Source organism: Siniperca chuatsi, linkage group LG15 (genome assembly GCF_020085105.1).
Source record: "Siniperca chuatsi isolate FFG_IHB_CAS linkage group LG15, ASM2008510v1, whole genome shotgun sequence".
NCBI classification, from domain to species: domain Eukaryota; kingdom Metazoa; phylum Chordata; class Actinopteri; order Centrarchiformes; family Sinipercidae; genus Siniperca; species Siniperca chuatsi.
The window spans coordinates 6,262,354-6,281,609 of NC_058056.1; the positions used below are offsets into that span (position 1 = coordinate 6,262,354).

Below are 19,256 nucleotides of genomic sequence, written 5' to 3' on the forward strand. Positions count from 1 at the left end.
TACAATGTTTTTGAAAAGGAAAAATTATGTTCCAGTTCAAAGTGTGATAGTTATAGTGATTCATGTCTGCATTGATTGTATGACCAATGCACAAACTGCTTCTACCTAACGATGGTCATCTGGCCAAGCCCTCACATCTGTTTTACTGATCCTGCAGCCGACATGCTGACACATTTGACCAGTCGTCCAAAAACCTCTACAACCAGACCTCGAGCAGTCACTCAGTCTGGACACAATGCTTTTAACGCTGACATAGAGAGCCAATGTAGTGAGGCGAGTAGCTGTGCTACAGGAGAAGAAATAAAGAAAAATAGAGAATAACACAACATAGTGTGTTTCCATGGCAACGGGAGACGGGATTATTGTTATGAAAGCCTTCTCTGAGGAGGAGAGTGAGACTCAATGGAGCCTCTGGAGTGGGAGCGACAGATCTGGGCCAAACAGAGAAGTAAACCACCTCCACGTGTCTTCACGTCCATAATGGGGTCCTCCACTGTGTCTAGAGACTGCACAGTGCACACTCAGCCCACACTGTTGCCGGAAGAAAAGACTGTAGCTGACTTGTCTCGGAGATATTGTATGCCAGAAAATCTTTATCCTTTTTAAAATCCTCCTGTAACTTGTCTACTGTGCCATGGTCGTTGCTTGGAATATTAAATGGAATAGACGTATTACTATGGTGATAAACTGGGTACCTCTCATCGCATATATTTCAACCATTGTCACCACCCAAAGACACACCAGCAAGTTCTGGTATCTCAGAACCACATCTGCTGTCAACTCTCGGCTACATTATACCTAAACATTGGAAGAGTTCTCAAATGCGTAACTTTTAAGCAACCTCTACTAACTTCTCTGCTACTTCATGAAAAATACAGTGTAGAGTTCTATACAGAGTATAGAACAAGTAATGTACCTAAAGAAATGACTTATTGTCCTCGCGGTGTAGCTTACAAAACTAATATTGCAGAATAAGCATGTGTGGGATCCATCATTGGTTCCCTTGTGTAAACACTTACTCTCGTCTTCCAAATGTGCAACAACTTATCCTAGAGAAAAGAAGAATAAAGCTGGTTCCAAGTCTGCCATAAACCCATATGAAAGCCTCCTATGCCAATAATGAACTTGACAAACCCATGCAAATGAACCTGGAAGCAATCGCCACTGATTTGGACACAATGAACAAAGACCACATCAGAGGAGCTAATGGATTACATCAATTAAACTACACATTTGCAGCTGGCTGCAGAATTTCCTGATCGCAAATATGCCGCAGTTCTGGGTTCTGTTTCTTGGATCTGGGTGCATTTTAAACAGTTTCTTTCCACCAGTGTTTCAAGGCTCGCACGCATAGTTGATATATAGGCCATGTGTGAAGTTTGGCAGTGCTTCAAGAACAATGGCAGCTTTATTGTTGTTTATAAAGGCAATTCCCTGCTAATAACATTTTATCATCAAATGTGAAATTGCTCTTTATATTTAGGTAATTGAGAATCCTGCTTCATTTTGGTACTTGGGTACATTTCTCACTGATGGCAGTTTGGTAATCCAAAATGCAGTTTTTGTTTCTTCAAAAAGAAACCAAAGTGTGAGGTTGTTTGGGGACAACTAGACTGCCATTTACAAGTTTCAGCTGATGGGAATGAACACATTTCATTTGCTGTGGCAAGGTTGGCATATGGTCACAGTGTGTCGACACATTTGCAAGGGCCTGAACCCAACTACGCAGTGCCACTGCAGACTAAAACATTTTTTTAAAAAGAGAGAAGTAAACACCAAAGAAGACAAAAATGCAACAGTTTGGAGGCACTCGGGGTAGAGAATCTGCTGTGGAATAGAATTAAATGCAATGGCTCATTTTTAGATTTTAGTTGTGAAGAACAGAAGATGCCAAGTCTGACTCAGCATCCGTATGGCATTTTTCTTTTTGCATACAGGTTGCAAATGAATGCTCTAATTATTAAAAAGGAATGTCCTGTCTTTCACCCATCTGCAATGAGTTGTGTGTTGAGATGAGAGAGGATATAATGTACAGTACTCATAGCCAAATTGGCGCAACTGAATCGGGTCTACTAGGCCAACATCTGGCAAGTACAGTACTGGCAGACATCAGATTAGTGTGTGTTCTCTCTGCCCTCTTTTTGTATCTGCTTTGTCTGTCTGTCTCTTTCCTCTTTCTGTGGGAGCCTCCACTCTTTCTTAGTCCGTCTCGTAATTTGGTAGAGTTTTAATCCCACCACTCTGGGCAGTTGTCCAGCTGTCCGGTGTTGGGCACTGCATCTGTGCGCCTCAACCTTTAATATCGTCCACTTCATATGACTTCCAATTACTGTTTTTAGCAGCACGTAAATTTTGTTCTCAAAGCCGCGATGGTAAACTTAGCCTTTCTCATTTGAAACCTCAACTTGTTTCCAGGAAAACCGGACTCTTTAAAACATAAATCCTCTCCTAATGTTCCCTCCAGTGTGACTTTCAAGCCGGATGCGAATCAAAAATGCGTTGCATAACAGGAGGGAATGGAAATGTTCTCCACCCTCTGAGCCATTGGGAGCGAGTTTCCTCCACAGTTTACGCCCTGGGATGCACCATCTTTCCTTTCTGTTTCTCTCCCTCCATCCCTTGCATTTGTCTAACTGGCTTCCCATTTCTAATGCTCTCTTCCTACCTCTGTTGTAAAGCCAGCTCTGACTGTCCTGAGCCAACCTTATCACGGAAGTGGTCAAGAGGTGTTTGGACAAGGGGAGAGGCAGTAGGCTAGCAATGGCTACTGACTGACTCATCAAAGAGAGGATACTATGACTCATCTGAACGCTGCAAAGCGGTGTGAGCCCAGTGTGTGTGTGTGTGTGTGTGTGTGTGAGTGTGTGTGTGTGTGTGAGAGAGAGAGATGTGATTTTATAAAGGGATGTAAAGCATTTAAATTCATTCTCACCATATCTTAAGAATAAGAATTTGGTTTTTGACCTTTTCTTGGTTGTGGTAAATAATTCTGAGCCAATCTTTGCCTTGTGCGAAGAACTCCAGGACTAGTTGTAAGGCTAGGACTAGTGTAACACACACTCAGATTTGAATCTAGTTTGGGTCAATAATGGCAGCTACAGCTTCCTGTGGGTCCCCTGGAGGCCTCATATGACTTCCGGCCATCTTGCCTGTCTTTCCTCTGCTCGCCTGTCTCGCCCAGAGACAGGATATATATATATATACAGTGTCTGTGTGTGTGTGTGTGTGTGTCATCGCTACCCCAGACAGACCCTCTCAGCCAGTACTGTAAGACTTCACATGAGGTAAAGACATTCATATCCAATCTGGAAATGTCACTTCATAGACGCTCATTAATGTGAAAGGATTTCACTCTTAGACCACACACATTTCCCCATTTAGGTGGAGCCTCACACATTCTCAATCAGTTGTCACAGGGACACACACACTCCCACTCCTGTGCCAGTCACTCACACCTTCTCACTCACTGAGCCCTCTTTCTTCCTGTATATTTTGTTTCTCTCACATTTCGGTGTGCGGTTTGTCTTGTTTCAATCTTTATCTCAAACGCACACGCCAACGTGGACGCTTTTTACCTCGTCACACTTTGTACCCTCTACCTCTGCTCCTGCAGTTCATTTCTGTCTCCATGCTCTTAACCTGGATTGGACAGAGTCTAAACAACAGTAGCAGGTATTCCCACACTGCTGACTTTACTTCCATGTTTCATCACAACGCATCCCTCTCGCTTCCTTTACACTCTTTCCATATGGTGTAAATAAATATTTGAAATCTCCCACTTGTTCTATCATCTGACTCCTGTTATGTCATACAAATTAATTTATATAAGCCATGATTGGTGGCAAATGTGCTGAGATATCTTTATCATCATAATCCCTGTAGGGTATTACAGTACATCATGCATTTGTTAACTATGCTCACTTTCACCTCAAAGATCTACAAGTGATTCCTACTCTAAAATGTTGGCATTTAGAGAAACAGTTCAACATTTTGGGAAATACACTTTTGTTTGCTCCCAAGAGTGAGATAAGAAGATGGATATTTATCTCACTTTTCGTGCTTTATGTACAAATCTGGTGTCTCAAAAAAGTGTATCCAGACTGAAATGTGAAATGAGTTTTAGACACAGTGCGATGTCGTACAAAGTCAATGGAAAGACGCGAGTGGGCACAAATTTATGGAATTTTTATATTTATATATTTTATATTAAATAACAGCTGCCTCTAGTCTTTATATGAAGCTAGGCTAACGTTAAACATGTACTTACTCCAGCTCCGAACTTAATTCACAGACATAAGATTGATATTGATTTTCTCATCTCATTGAGTACTTCCTAAAATGTTTAACTATTTCTTTGAGTAAAACCAATTGAGCGACAGGGTAGGTCAGTTTTTAAATTTTTTTATTTTTAACATTATTCGATCTGCAGTTCTGGAAGAAATATGAAAGAAGAGGTTCAGAGGCCTTAGGTATGTATTTTTCCCCCTCTCTAGCAGCAGGTGTAACAATATTAGCTTTGGTTTACTGGTATGTGAAATCCCAACTGCAGCATGTTGGCGAAGGAGGACGGGTGCACATCAAGACAAGGTTTTACACAGCAAGTGGAGAGTGGTTTTGTTTTGGAAGATTGAGAGGGACTGGGTGTTATTTGGGTGTTGCTATGCTCATGACAAGAGGCCACATGATGCAGATGTGGTATTGGAGCAAGTTTTGAAGGCGTGGGGGGGTGGAGGTGGAAGAAAACGGTCGGTTATTGCATAACTGGAAAGTGAAAAGTCCTCTGGCTGGCATGACACGAACATTCCTCCATCCACCCAATGTCCTCATCCTGGACATCATCTCTCTTTTCTGTTTTCTCTGCTTCAAATGCAGACCGCCACCACTTCTACCTGATGATAATAACAAAATGAAATACGCAGTCCAGAGTAGCGGCGGGGAGATAGAGAGAGCGAGAATGAGCATAGAGATCAACTGCCGGGCTCAGCTCCCATCTGGTTCAAATCCAGGGGTCTTATCCTCAGTAATTTCCCCACCAGCTCCCAGTATTAGCGCATCCAAACAGCAGCAGCTTGGACAGCGAGGCTTTGACCTGGAGACCAGGCGACAGGCCAGAGACAAGCTGGCTTCTCCACCTCAGTTTCTAAGCCTGGGGATGTGGAGAAAGGATCGTGGTGCAACCCAAAGCTGAAAGATTGAAGGACAGAGAGTCACAGCTTAGATGTGTAGCTGCCACAAGATGGCTAGTTTTCTGCTTGAAATTCAAGAGTGTACAGGGTCACGAAAAACAGCAGCATGCATTTATTGTAGCAGGCAATATAGACCTTGGATGATCAGCTCTGGGTGTGAGTCACAATTAGTGATTGAAATCACACTGCGGAGATGAAAAACGCTTTGACCAAAGATTCTAAAGCTTTTTTGTGTTTTCTATCTGTATTAGACCCCCTTGCAGTTCACACCCTTCAGATTTTTCCTTTTTTGACAAAGCCACAATAATGCTGCTGCTGGTTATCCCATTGAAAGGACTGGATGAGAGATGATGTCATTCTTCATAGTGTCGGATACTTGGAATGTGGACCACCTCAGCCCACCCCATCCAGCTGAATGGATGAAAACAAACCCTGTGAATCTACTGGCCGGCTTTAAGGGGCCCCACCTCTGGCACTGGTAGCCATCTTCACTCTGGGGGGCCCGGGAGGCCCGACACTTCTGTCTGACGTCATGGTAGCAAAACTATTATGATGAGATTAGTTTGAGCTTGAGCACAAAGCCCTTGCGCTATAGCATCTCGTCCTTTCCTCTATTTTTTTTGTGCTCATCCATTTCCAGAACCACATAGTCCCTTTCTCTTTCTTCCTTCTTTTTCTATCAGTACATCTCTCTTTCTGTATCCTTCCTCCATCTCTCTCCTTCTCCCCTCAACCCTGATTTAACCATCTCTCCAAGACTTTACTTTTCCTCCCTGGCACACAGAGACTCATTTCCTGCTCTCATATGCATTTCAAAAGGTGCAGGAGGCTCCTTGTACCAAGCTGAAGAATTGAGCAGAGCAGCAGGGTGAATATTAAAACACTCCTCTGTAGTCTGCAGGGACCAGTTCTCAGTCAGACAGTGGGAAGGTTGGACAATCAAATGTCACTGTGTTTCCTCGACTATGTTTTGTTCTGTATTGTTATAGGGATAACAAAACAATAGGGATTGTGTCCTGAGGGATGGGGTAATTATATTCATGTTTCTCCTAGTAATTACTTTAAATGGTGCTTGACTAGTATGTTATGTTTTTTCTTAATCATTGTTTTTCTGCAATTTATCCTTGACATGCCATAAGGAAATCGTATTTAATCCAATGCGAATTCAATTGAATGGCAGTGGTATTGCTGGGTACGCGTCCTGCATCTCTCACGCATTAAAATCAGTGTTGAAATCATAGCAGTAAACAAAAGAAACCTCGCTTTTAGAACACGAGTTTTACCCGGAACGTTTTGGCAGAGCACCAGTTGTTGTGTATCAGCTGTAGCATGCTAGCCAACTTAGCCCGATTAGTCAAGCTCATGTAGTATCGCTGCTCAACTGTATGGGAGCATTACGGTTTCCCAGCTAGTTACAGTGAACATGGACACAGATTAGTGTCAAACTGTATGCCGACATTGTTCAACTGAAGTCGGGTTTGCATCACCCGAATGTGTCAAATAGCGGAACGAGACAAAAACAGACTGGAAGGCGAGTCCTTCTCACCACAGCGTTCAGGCAGCATCTCACTGCACAATCGGACCTTGCCAAATCAATAACTAATGCTATAGGAGTGTTAATCTTTGCAGATATGAGACCATACTCTACGTCTAGGGAATGCAGGATTTAAACATATGGTCAAAATGCTTGAGCTGTGCTACAACGTGCCTTCATTTGTGCATGTTAATCAGTCCGTTGTGCAAGTTCAGGAATCAACAGGTCAGAGTCTTACAATGGAGCATGACTTATTTATTATTTATTTGTGTTATTTATTTTTTCTTATTAACAATATGCCAGTATTTGAGTGCCTTATCTGTTACAGTAAGAATTATGGTCAATGAGCCACTGTTGAATGTTTACATTTTAAATAAAGGACACAAAGTTTATTTAAAACCAAGGTACATACCGAACTGTGAATTTTGTGTACCTTTAACATAATATAACATCAAACACGAGTTTAACACTACAATGTGTCAAAAAACACACATTTTTTCCCTGGGTAATGTGCAGTGGTTTAAAAATTCATACTGTGTGGATAAAACAGCCTCCCTTGTTGTTGCAGGATGAACTGGACCTTACGGATAAGAACAGGGAGGCCATGTTTGCTCTTCCCAATGAGAAGAAATGGCAGATCTACTGCAGCAAAAAGAAGGTGAGTTGGTCTCTGCCTTACTTTACTGTACATCAGTTCCGATCTCTCTGTTGACTGGCTGCCTGAACCCACAATTTAGAGCTAAACTGTCAGCAATGAATGTTATTGGGCAGCTTTTCACCAGAACCCATTTTGAATCAGCGCGGCCGCACAGTTAACCCCTTTTCCAGCTCCTCATTTCTGCATTGACGTAAACATACGCACATATTACGCCAGCTACATACTGCACAATAATTTTCATGTAATATTGTATGTGCACATACAGTACACATATGTAAATAACACGGAGTACACAAATGCAACCCCAGCCCTGTTTCAGGACCCTCTATCTCCAAATCTCCCTCCCCACGTTGGAGCAAGCAATTTCCTTGTGCTGCTTAAGAATTGTCAACATACCATGGAAGCACTAGAACATTCTGGTTAGCCCTCTCGTTCACCCCTTTCCCCTCGCCAAAACATCTCTCGTTCTCCTCATACCCTTCAGCATGTCTCTCCACAACAACTCCGGTCTCACTTTGTGGTCAAATATCTACCAGGAAATGACATTGTGCTTGGAGAAAAAGGGGAATTCAGCCCCCCCTCCCTCACTCAATAGCAAATTGAATAAAGAGTCATAAACCCTCCCCTGTGTCTCTTTGCTAATTTGTTTTTTGGCTGAGGGTTTTGTGCTGGAAGCAGGACGAGGACTGGACCCCTCCTTCCTCTTTCCAAGGCATGTAGGCTCTCAGCTTAGCTGATATGATAGGCTCTGACAACCTTTTTAAAAAGGAGTAAACACACACCGCATTTGTGTGTGTGCATGCATATGTGTGCACCTGCATGTGTAAAAGTTTGTACTTGTATTCAGGCCAGTATTGAGTTACTAGGAAAAAGAAGAGCAGTGGAATTGTGGTGTGTTTAGAGGGATGTCAAGGCGAGGATGGAAGCTGGAGCACCACACCAGTTTACAATGAAATGCAATACTGGTTAAAATAATACAAGAGGAGGATATAATCTTTCTTCTAATACATTATCATAACCATAGGACTTGCAGTGTGCTATGCCCTTTGAATATATTGCATAGTATCAAAGGGAGTTGAGTTGTTGGCAGAATGTGCATTTGCATATGTGAACTCAAATAAAAGTCGCAGCTTCAATAATACTCCAATATCAGTTATTGAATATCTCACTGAAGCAACCGCAGACATTTATGAGGACTCTTTGTACAGTAGAAGGTAGTGGAAACAAAATTTTGGCAACAGCCTTGGCATATTGGAACCAAAATGGTTTGCAGTGCGCGCCTAAGCCGGGTTCAGAGGTAGGATGTTTTAGTTTGTCGTTCCTCCCCCATCTCTCCCAGTCAGAAATCATTTCCTCTGTGAGGCTAAGGTGAAAAAAAAAAACAGTTGTGTGTCCAGGCCAGGAAACAGAGAGCAAAACCGGGGTAACAGTGCACAGCGGAAAGCCGGAGGAAAAACCAAACAAACCCCTCATTCATGGATAGAGGCGGCGTAATGGAGAATGAGGGGGGGAAAAAAACAACTGCCGTACAATATCAGATAATAACCTGCACGTCTGTGTGAATATGCACACACAGACACAGACATGAACAACTAAATACGTAGGAAAATGCACACTTGCAGGTTATTCAGACATAACCCACACACGCATACAGCACACAGTAGTGCCCTGTGTTCCTGAGAATTACAGCATGACAGTGATTTGAATGGAGAGCAGAGGATAGCAGAACTTCCCTCAGCCGTTCCTGTCAGCGACAAACAGTGGTTCCCTTGTTTCCTCCAGCCAAGCGACAGCTCCAGTTGTTGTGGTTAGATAACACTTGCAGGGAGCCACTGAGGGCATGACAAAGGGACAAACTAACTTTGTTCACCTGCAAAACAAACTGGCCAACACATTTACCGCAAACCACTCAAGCGTTGCCATTCCATTTCTTTTGCTGTCCAGTGAAAACCATGTATTCCAAATCTACATTTTCATATAAACTGAAGAACTAAGTTACGCTTCTTTGTGGGTTGAGAAAATTCTCTACGCTAATAAAACCGCTTAAACCCCCTAATTTGCAAGCATTTGACATTTCAGATACAGAGTATTCACTAGAACTGCAAAGATGGTCTTACCAAAAATGGCTTCCCTGCATCTTTGTATAAGAACTCGACAATAAACGAGTTGACAGACACAGAATCCAGTGTCCTTTTATAAAGTTGTTATGGCTAACATGTTAGCTAACAATTGGCTACCTACACAGACACAGAGTATGATTATTGTCCAATTGGAGTTGTGTTTTGGGCCACCTGGTGAATGTAAGCCAATATTCACTCTCGTTTTAGCAGTAGTTTGGTCTTGCTGAGAAAAATATTTGGTTCTTTTGCTTGCTAGTTGTAGACTTTCTTCTCCAGCTAGTTGCTAATTTTGTCTCTCTGTTTCTTGCTGTGCAGGTAGCATACAGTGATTTTATCAGAGCATGCTTGCGGAAAGTGGCTGCCTGCTACTGCTGGAAACAGGGTTGGTGAACAGTGGGACAGAATCGTAAATTAAATGTTCCTGCGGAGCCAAAACAATGAACTAAATGAGGCTAAAAAAGCTCCATAGAGCTGCTAACTGCTGAGTTAGCTGAGAGTTCTCTGTGGGTTTTTCAGTAAAGAGTTCTTTTTCACATTACACAGAATAAATTCTTTCAATGCTAATGTAAAAGTATTGATTAATGCAACTCTAACATTGTTGTTCAGTACCTACAGAACATATGAGTTAAATGCTCATAAGCCTGAATGAATGAAATGAGCAAGCTCTGCTTTAATTGCATCATTTACACCCAAACATAAAAATTCAAATAGCAGTTTTAGTTTGTTTATCAGGGACTGGTCCTCTTACAGTGTCTAGCTAATACCAGTCAGCAGTGATGTAAGGGAATTAGCGTAAATATGGTCTCTGTGTACCATGACTAACTCGAAGATCTTGTCGAGGCCTTCGGGCTTTACATAAACCCTCTGATCTCAACCACCCAGTCAGCCACAGCTAGGGGTATTGGATGTTTATCTGTGTGTGTGTGTGTGTGTGTGTGTGTGTGTGTGTGTGTGTGTGTGGACTTCATTCTTGGTAAGCGTGAGAATGAAGGGACAGCTTGTATACATGTTTAGTGCACAAGCGAAACAGACATGGCATGAGTAAATCTCGATGAGTGCATTGCATTCCTGCCTGTGAATGAGGTTGGTTGCGCACACGTGTGTGTGTGTGTGTGTGTATACTTGTTTTTGCAAGCATGACTCGTCCAACAGCCCCTAGGTAGAGAACACGATGTAACATCTAATAGCTCCTGATAATCGTTCAGTGTTGAGAGCCAAACAGGGGCTCCTGACTCTCATTAGTAGCACTACACACACACACACACACACACACACACACACACACACATTGTGTTTTCAGCCCATGATCACAATATGGCCCTTTATCAGTGTCAAAACACTGACAAAACTAGCATTAATCCATCACTTACTGTCCTTTATTTCCCTAATAAGAGGATTTTCTGTATAATATCAGTTTTGCTTTCCAAAAACATCCAAGTATGTGTTATCCTCATCTCAGATGCTATGAGTGGAATGCCATTGCTTAACATGCGCTGGCTGATGGTACCATATATACCCACCCATTGCCCTCACCTAACATGGCAGCAGCTTATGTCTTCATTTATTAGCCGTGTGTGCTTTATCCCCATCATTTAAACTTTTGAGACCCCAGGCAAAGATTTCAGCTTGAGCATGCGCTAAAACGTGTGTAATGTTGGCTACCTGTAAGAGGCAGCAAGTGTTACATAATCTTCCAGAATTCAATATCCTGTCCATTTCCTGCCTCTTTAGGTGAGACTTCCATAGATAAATATTCCCCGCAGAGAGATTGGCTCTTTGGAATGTTGGACAATCCCCCTGGTTGCGCAGACGGGAACATATTGTGGTGACAGTAGGAGCAAAGAGTACGGAAAAAATATTGACTTATTTATACTAACAGCTGAAGCATTCCAACATCTTGCTGAAACAAAGTGCTATTGTAGTTACTGGATAGCCCATGTGCTACCTTCTTTACTGGACTATACGGGTATTACAATGGAAAGAATTTGGGGCATGAAACTGGCATATTTCGGTGCAGTTATGCCTTTTGTTTCTGGGCAAATCAGACATGTACACACACAGTCGAAAGGATGTGTTTTAGCTTCATGATCGAACTTGTGCTCATTTGACATTGCCCAGGAGATCATTAAAGTCTCTGTGTATTCTGCATTCTCTGAGTATTTTGTCATCTATATCAAGTGTTTGCTTCTGAAATTGTTTGCAGAATATATAATTGGGAATAAGAAGAAACCCAGACATGTCTTTTGATCTGCAATTTAACAGTGATGCTGTATCTAAGCACCAACTATAGCAAATTCAATTCTTTTTTTGCAGACTTTTTTTTATTTCTTGCCAAATACAATATCTTCTAATTACTTTTTTCTTTTTAAATGCAGTCTTTTTGCACTCCCCGCCTTTTGTTTATGAAGTGGTCTGTGAATATACAGCATTTCATTCAGTGCTGTGCTACTTTGAGACATCAGGCCCCCACATTACAGCCCAGGGTCCCTCCGGCTTCTCTTAGCACATGTGAACAGAGTGCGAGGTGCCTGACAAGCGTTCCAGTTGCCAGAGAAACTGGAGATATCGTGAAAACATGTTAGCATGTCACTGAGAGCGATTGTGTAGATTCGGGCCCGTCTGACACCCTGAACAGTTGGTCTACACTTGAAGGAGTGACTGAGCCAAGTTGGCTGCCAAAGCCTAAAACATGAAAGGCAAAATATGCGGTTGTCTGATCTTTGTTGTGCAGAACATGCTACTGTGGTTTGTGCATGTGTGCAGCAGAATCAAGACCAAGCACATGTTGAAGTTAGCAGGGACCTGGAATCAGCAAATCAGCTTGAAGCATGGCATTTTTCTCTTTACCTCCCTCCCATTCTCTTAGTCATCATTTAAAATTGAGTGTACGTTTTAGAGTCAAGCAAACAGTAGAACCCTCCCATGACTCTTTGAAGTGCTTTGGGTTTAACTGTGGCCAATTGAGTATTTGGACTTTCCACCCCCTGTTGTTCCTGAAACCTGGACTTGGAATGTATATGTGCAGAGGTTTCTTACAGTCTGTGAGCTCCATTATCATTGTCAGTGAAACCTTTCAGGAGGTTGGAAATCTTTTTAAGACAGCTTGTTGCATGACAGCAGGGGAGCTGAAATATGTAATTTCATCTACTCTTAAAACAGGTGCCTCTGCAAATGCAATAGCCTGCCAAACACACAGGGAAATATTCTTGAACTCAGGCTTTAGTCAGGTATGTAGGTCTTCAGAGAAACAATATATACCTCAACAGATGGTTGTAATGGGCCGCTCCGGTATCTCACCTGGTGAAGTGCATACCATTACGGCTGAGTTTTTACCGCAGCGGCTCGGGTTCGATTCCAACCCGTGGCCGTTTGCTGCTTGTCATCTATCTCTCATGTATCTCTGCAGCTGTCACTACAAAAAAATACCAACCCCAAAAAAAAAAAAAACAGATCGTTGTAATAAGAGGAACACCTTACAAAAATATACCTGATACACTGCTGTGGATTCCTGTTCTCCTTTACTGCAACTTGGATTGTAAATCATATTTAATGTCACCAGACGTGAGGAATGTACAGTGTAGTGTAAGTGTGTAATTGCTCTAATAGAATGATGGGCTTGCAGCAGAGCACGCAACTGAAACGTTTTCACCCTGACGAGGACCATAAACAGAAGAACACTCAGTATATATCCATATAAAATATTTGTTCAGTGCTATCACGCAAATGTGTACACATACAGAGCCAGACAACCACAAACTCTCCAGTCATATCAAAAGCATGCTGTTTGCACTTTTCATTTGTAACAGGCTCCACTCTTTGGAGTCTGGCTTCCTATCATGAGATTTTAATACCAGTCATCAACTGTGATTAACTCTCAAAATGTTTTGATCAGGAAAGAACTGATTTACCATCACTTCACCCTTTTTTTAGAAATTCCATTAAAAGGGCAACTATTCAGGAAGTGTATGGACTGATATTACTAGGACCCCCCAAACAAACCTCATGTTGTAATCATTTTTCATTTGTCCCAAAACAAGACGAAAATTACAGTACTTTACTCCGGCTCGTGAAACTGCCAGAGTAAATGTTGCATTGGGCTCAACATGTTTTTTGAGGGCGTGTCGGCGGCGGTAAATTCGGCTGAAGGGCCAGAGAGAGGCAGTTAAGTTGTTAATCTCAGCGTCAGGATCTGTCTGGCATCGTGGCCCGAGCGTGTCAGCAGTATAGTGGAAAAGACGGCCAACTTGAAAACACAAGCTGAGTAGTACAGTGAGTTCTATTGTTTTTGTTTTAGTTTAGCTCTTTAGTTTGAGCTCAAATGTTGGCACTGGGTGCTGCAGATCAGAAACAGTGGTCTGTATGAGGACTGAAATCCACAGTGACCAACCTTATACTCAAACACTCAAGCGGCTCCACTGCAGCTTTTTGGGTTGGATTCGTAAATCAGTGGATTTTCAGTTTCTGCAGCTCATTTTTATGTCGAGGTTTGAGGTTCATTGGGTTACTAGAGATAATAAGATAATTTTATGTCTGGGGACGATCGATTCAGGCTCGTCCCAGAAAGTAGTTTGTCTGTCTTGATCAACAGATAAGGTCATTTTCTTTTAGCTGTGTAGAGCCACCATGCAAATATTGAAGCAACATTTTAGAAATGAGAGGATTGGGTGGCATAAAATATAGATTTTCCATAGCAAGAAGGAACACAGAGAGAAGTGAATGCCCTTGTAGTAAATGAAGTTAACGTACTTGCCCCTAATGGCTGCAACATAGTTAAATTGACAATCTCCCAAATAATCTGTTGGTGGAGCATTATTATAATAACTTTTATAATATGCTCATTACTCTAAGCAGATGTACTGCCATGGAATGTTTTGTTTCTTTTATTATGGTCTTACATAGAGTAATTTCAGTTGAGGGATCCTGCAGTTTTATGTAGGTTTTAGCAGCTTTGTGTAGGAAGGGGATCTGAGCCCCTCTAATGTCAGGAGTGTCTGTGATATTGTGCAATATATATTAGCAATAAAACAATGTCGCGTCTCTAACGCTTATCTTACAGAACTATCACATTTTGCATTAATGTGGCATACTGTAAGTTTCCGACTCTAGTTGACGTGCACACAGTAACAAGAACAACAACAACGCTCCAGCAGTGCTCTAAGCCCGGCCTAAACAAGACCAGATGTGAACGGGGAACATGGTCTCTGTTTTCCCCTGTGTCTTGGTTGCTCGTGGCATCACGCTTCCTCGGATTGGCCAGGACAAATTGATATCAGACAGAGCTATTGGAAAACTATTGTGGAGTGCATTTTGTTCCTCAAGGCAGTTCTTCTTTCTCTCTCTTTCTCTTTGTCCATGTGATTAAAAGCTAAGACAAGTGAATACTCTGAGATGCTGTGACCCACTTAATGTGGACTGGACTGCCTGATCTATTTAGTCTTCATGTGGCTGTTTGAAGTATGCAGCTACAGTAGAAAGTGAAAGAATGATACTAGGAGAGTGAAATAGTATGAAAATAATGTATTAGATAGATTTTGATATTTCTCGTACACAGGTGGAAATTCTGGCCTGATGGTGTCTCTAGCGGAAAGGTCAAAGGGTCACCATAAACATTTGGATTAATCTTCTGAGGAGCAGCCATTTCTTTCATGGCATATTTCGTGGAAATCCATTGATTTTATTTTTAGATATCATGTCATGGACCAAAGTCTCAATGAAGGAGCAATTTTCACCATAATCATTAGGAATCATATTCCAGGGTAGCCTGGTTCCAGACCTCTGAAAAGCTGTCCACATCGCTCATTGAAGGCTGTTTTCCGCCAGTTAGAGGAACAATTGACCAATCAGAGCTCACTAGGCAGGATTACAAATGGGGACGTTATCCTACTACATAGCTAGTTAGCTACGTAAGTTGACGTAAAGTCTTAAATTAACCTATTTCTTTGATCAATGCGAAAAACGTTAACTGCCTCTAGCACACACAATGTCAGGCTGAATACATGAACTGAAAGTGGGTGTGAATATAAGGCAACTTCAGGGGACCCGGAGTATCCATACCAAGCTTCTTAAAAATCGAGCTAGTAGTTGTTAGTATTGGACGGTCAGGCCAACTGGCTGCCATGCAAGGCCTCAGCCATGTTCGCATCACAGTGTACAGTATGTGATGCAAACCTTAACTAACTGTGGTCAGCATTGAAAAAGTAAGTTACAGTGGGTTTCAGTATGCACTATTTACTTGCAGAGCTATACTGTAACATATTTAAAGTGATTTTAAAGTGACTGAGTCTGTCTTTGTGTCCATGCACAGGAGCAAGAGGACCCCAACAAGCTGGCCACCAGCTGGCCCGACTACTACATTGACCGCATCAACTCCATGGCTGCTGTAAGTCAAACGCATTAACTTTAATTTTACTATTACAATATATTTCACTTACTTCGAGCATCTGACCACCACTCCTAAGAGGTCACTGTTCACTCAGTCATTCTTTCTCAGACTTCTCTCTTGGCTCGCTTTTTATCGTCTCCCTGCTGACTGCTTGTTAGATTCGCATGACCACATTCCTTCGCTGTGACCCCAGCATTCACACACACACACTGTGATGACAAACAGGCCATTTAGAGGCAGTTCAATCAGTGGGAATGGCTGTCAAAGACACGGAGCAAAGCCTAAGTGACAGTATTCATTATTTCTAGTCAGCGTGGCTGCCAATAAAAACAGCATGATACCATTGCAAAACTGTCTTCTACCACGATCTCAGTATCATTTTAAACATCACTGCTGTTATGTGAGCTGTTATTATTTGATTGTACATTTGGCCACTGACTAGTTTGTGACCAGTGGCCTCTGACCCTGAATCCTTATGTGGACGACAAGTTGGCTCCCAAATGTTTGGAGATCATAAAACATGACATTGTAAGAGGGACTCTTTAAGGATGACACGTAAACATGAAATTTAGAGACAAGTGGAGACAGTCTTGCAATTCCAGCAAGAGCTTCTCGTATCAGTAACTTCTCAAAATTCCACTAGGTCAGTTTTTTTTTTTTTTTTTTTTTTTCATCTAGCCAAGGAGACCAACACTTAATACATTTACAAGTCTTTCCAGGCCATGGATCAGATAAACTGTTCAACCATAACTTACGCAGACCACCATAAACATAGAGCCAAAAAGTAACGACATTTAATATCTGTTTATTGCCATGTTGTTTGTTTTTCTGGCAAACGCGCCTGTAGCAACAATCCATGTTGAAGATCGCTATTTTTACAGCTGTTTTTGTTTACTGGCTCCACTCAGGGGACAAAAATGAGCTACTTTTGAATGGTGCACCGGTACCTGAGCTTAGTGTTGAAGTCTGGAGAAACAATTTTACTGTCATACTCTTAACGGCTCAGACAGCACGCACACACACACACACACACACACACACACACACACACACACACACACACTCGCACAGACACATACAGTGTTGTCAAGACAGAGTGCAGATTTGTGAGTTGCCAAGAATGTAAAATCCGCCAGGGCTGTAGCAGTGCCTCTGCGCTATTAGGTGTCAGACATGCTGTCAGTTATGTTTCAGCCTTTCTTTTTCTTTTTTACTATACTGCAAAACAACCGGAGTCTGTAAGTCATTTGTATATAGTCTACAGCATACACTATAGAGTCTTATTTATGTTCATAAAACAAGTGTAAAATTGTGCCAGTGTGATGAGATATTTTCACTTTCTTCCAATGGTTTCACTTGTTCCAGACATTTTGTAGAAAGGCAGATCAAATAATCATCAGTAAACATTGGGGGAACAAAGTTGTTTCAATAAACAATTGAAAACAAATGTATTCACATTGTAAGCAAATTAAATTATATTACATCATTGGCAGAATTGGTTTTGCTTGCATAAAGATTAAAAATGTATGACTATAATAGTTTAAATAGATTAATAATAATAATAATAATAATAATAATAATACATGCAGCTCAAAGTGCTTTCAATGAAGATACAATATATATATATATATATATATATATATATATATATATATATATATATGAATATATATATAATATAAATAAAAATAATGATATTTCTTGCTGTCTCCATTCCCCTTTTTGCACAAGCAAGCTCTTGTTCAAGCCCCACTTTAGCAGTGTCTCCCTTATTCACCATAACTCGACCAATTTCCTCCCCTTCCTGAATAATTTTTTCTCTCCCACTATCAGTCTTCCATTTTCTCCACCACCGTGCCCCAGACAGCATCTTGACAACAGCGCATTTTAGAATTTGGAGGTGCTCTGCTCGCCCATGACTTCATGTCTTGGCTCCCAGGCGAGCTCTCCAGGGGCAGCCCTTCCACAGTAGCTGAGTTATTGGATGAGCTCATTTTCCCTTTGCCGCCCGGAGAGATTACTGTACAACCAGCATCTTGACGTTCATTCATAAAACCACGTCAGAGCCCTGAGGTTGTTCGTTGGCCGCAGAGTGATAATCCAAACGTCCTTGTGACTTTGACAAGAGTTTCTGTAGCCTTGCTGTCTCCAAGCTAGTGTGTTGAGCCTCAGAGCTCCTTCCTGGATAGGGCTTTCTGTAGATAGACAGAAAAGGAGATCCAACACAGAGGCAAGGGGAAGGGCTTCTTATATGCCAGTGATGTGAAGAAACACACAGAACTCTGAGCTATTGCATTTTTTCAGCTTCCCAACCACAAAATAGGGACTCAGTTCGGCATTACAAATGCTTTCAAGTCTTATAAACCTATTACATTTAGTGTTGTTGCTGTAAATGGATTTCTAAATGAATACTAGTGTTGCTCCATAACTGCTTGGATGTGTTTTTAAAAAAAAAAAAAAAAAAAAAAAGCAACTGTTTGCTAACAAGTTCGCCATATCAACTTAAAAGGTGACAATAATGTCAATGTTTTGTTCCTAGCTTGTTTCTGCTGCCTCCAAGGGGCCAAAAAATCAGTTATTGCAGGTTTAAACTATGTCTTATGTGTTTTTTACATTACAGTGTTGTATATTCAAATAACACTGTAGCTTTTATCAGTACTTTAGTAAAACCTAAGCAAAGTAACAAAGCTTCTGTATTTGGAAGTTATTTCCAGCTTACCAGATACATTGCTTAGCTGTGACGTTAAAAAGACTGCTGACAAACTAACTGGCACTCAGTTGAACTGTAACTCTATCTTCTTACACTTGCTAGTTTTGAAAATGCTAGAGCTCCTGTACAACTTGACAAAAAATAAATAAAATAAAATAAATAAATATATATATATATATATATATATATACTATATATATATATATATATATATATATATATATATATATATATATATTACTCTCATCCTAATGTAAGAGAAGCTTTCATCAGCTAAGTAGCATTTTAGTGGGTTAAATGAAGTCCTCTCAATGTGTTTAATTTGAACACATAAGAAAATGTGATAGAGGAGAAAAGACTGTGATAATATAACAGAAAATGGCATGACCAATTCGCAATTAAAGGCTAGTAAATGTGTTTAATTCCACTTGTTTCCAATCACATCATTCCACTCAATTTCAGTTTCTACCCACATAGGAACAAAGGATAGCTAGGTTTCAGCTAGCATTTTGTTAGCCTTGTTAGGTTTTGTGCCTCTGACTTTGCATGACTATTTTAGTTGAAATAATGTTGTTTGCCTTCATTTATATTGAGCAAATACTTTTTACTTGGCACATCAGTGACCCACATGGTCCAAATTAAGGTTTTGATGAGCTGCACAAATCA

The 19,256-nt window shown here is 41.2% G+C and overlaps 1 protein-coding gene across 3 annotated transcripts in view; it reads left to right on the forward strand.

Annotated features, from left to right (window-relative positions):
* Nucleotides 1–19,256, forward strand: part of daam2 (dishevelled associated activator of morphogenesis 2) — a 100,584-nt gene that overhangs the window by 38,499 nt on the left and 42,829 nt on the right. For all 3 annotated transcript variants that reach the window (XM_044166089.1, XM_044166091.1, XM_044166090.1), the window contains exons 3-4: nt 7,289–7,378; nt 15,803–15,877. In XM_044166089.1, the coding sequence (XP_044022024.1) occupies nt 7,289–7,378; nt 15,803–15,877 (165 nt within the window). The remainder of the gene's footprint in view (nt 1–7,288; nt 7,379–15,802; nt 15,878–19,256) is intronic.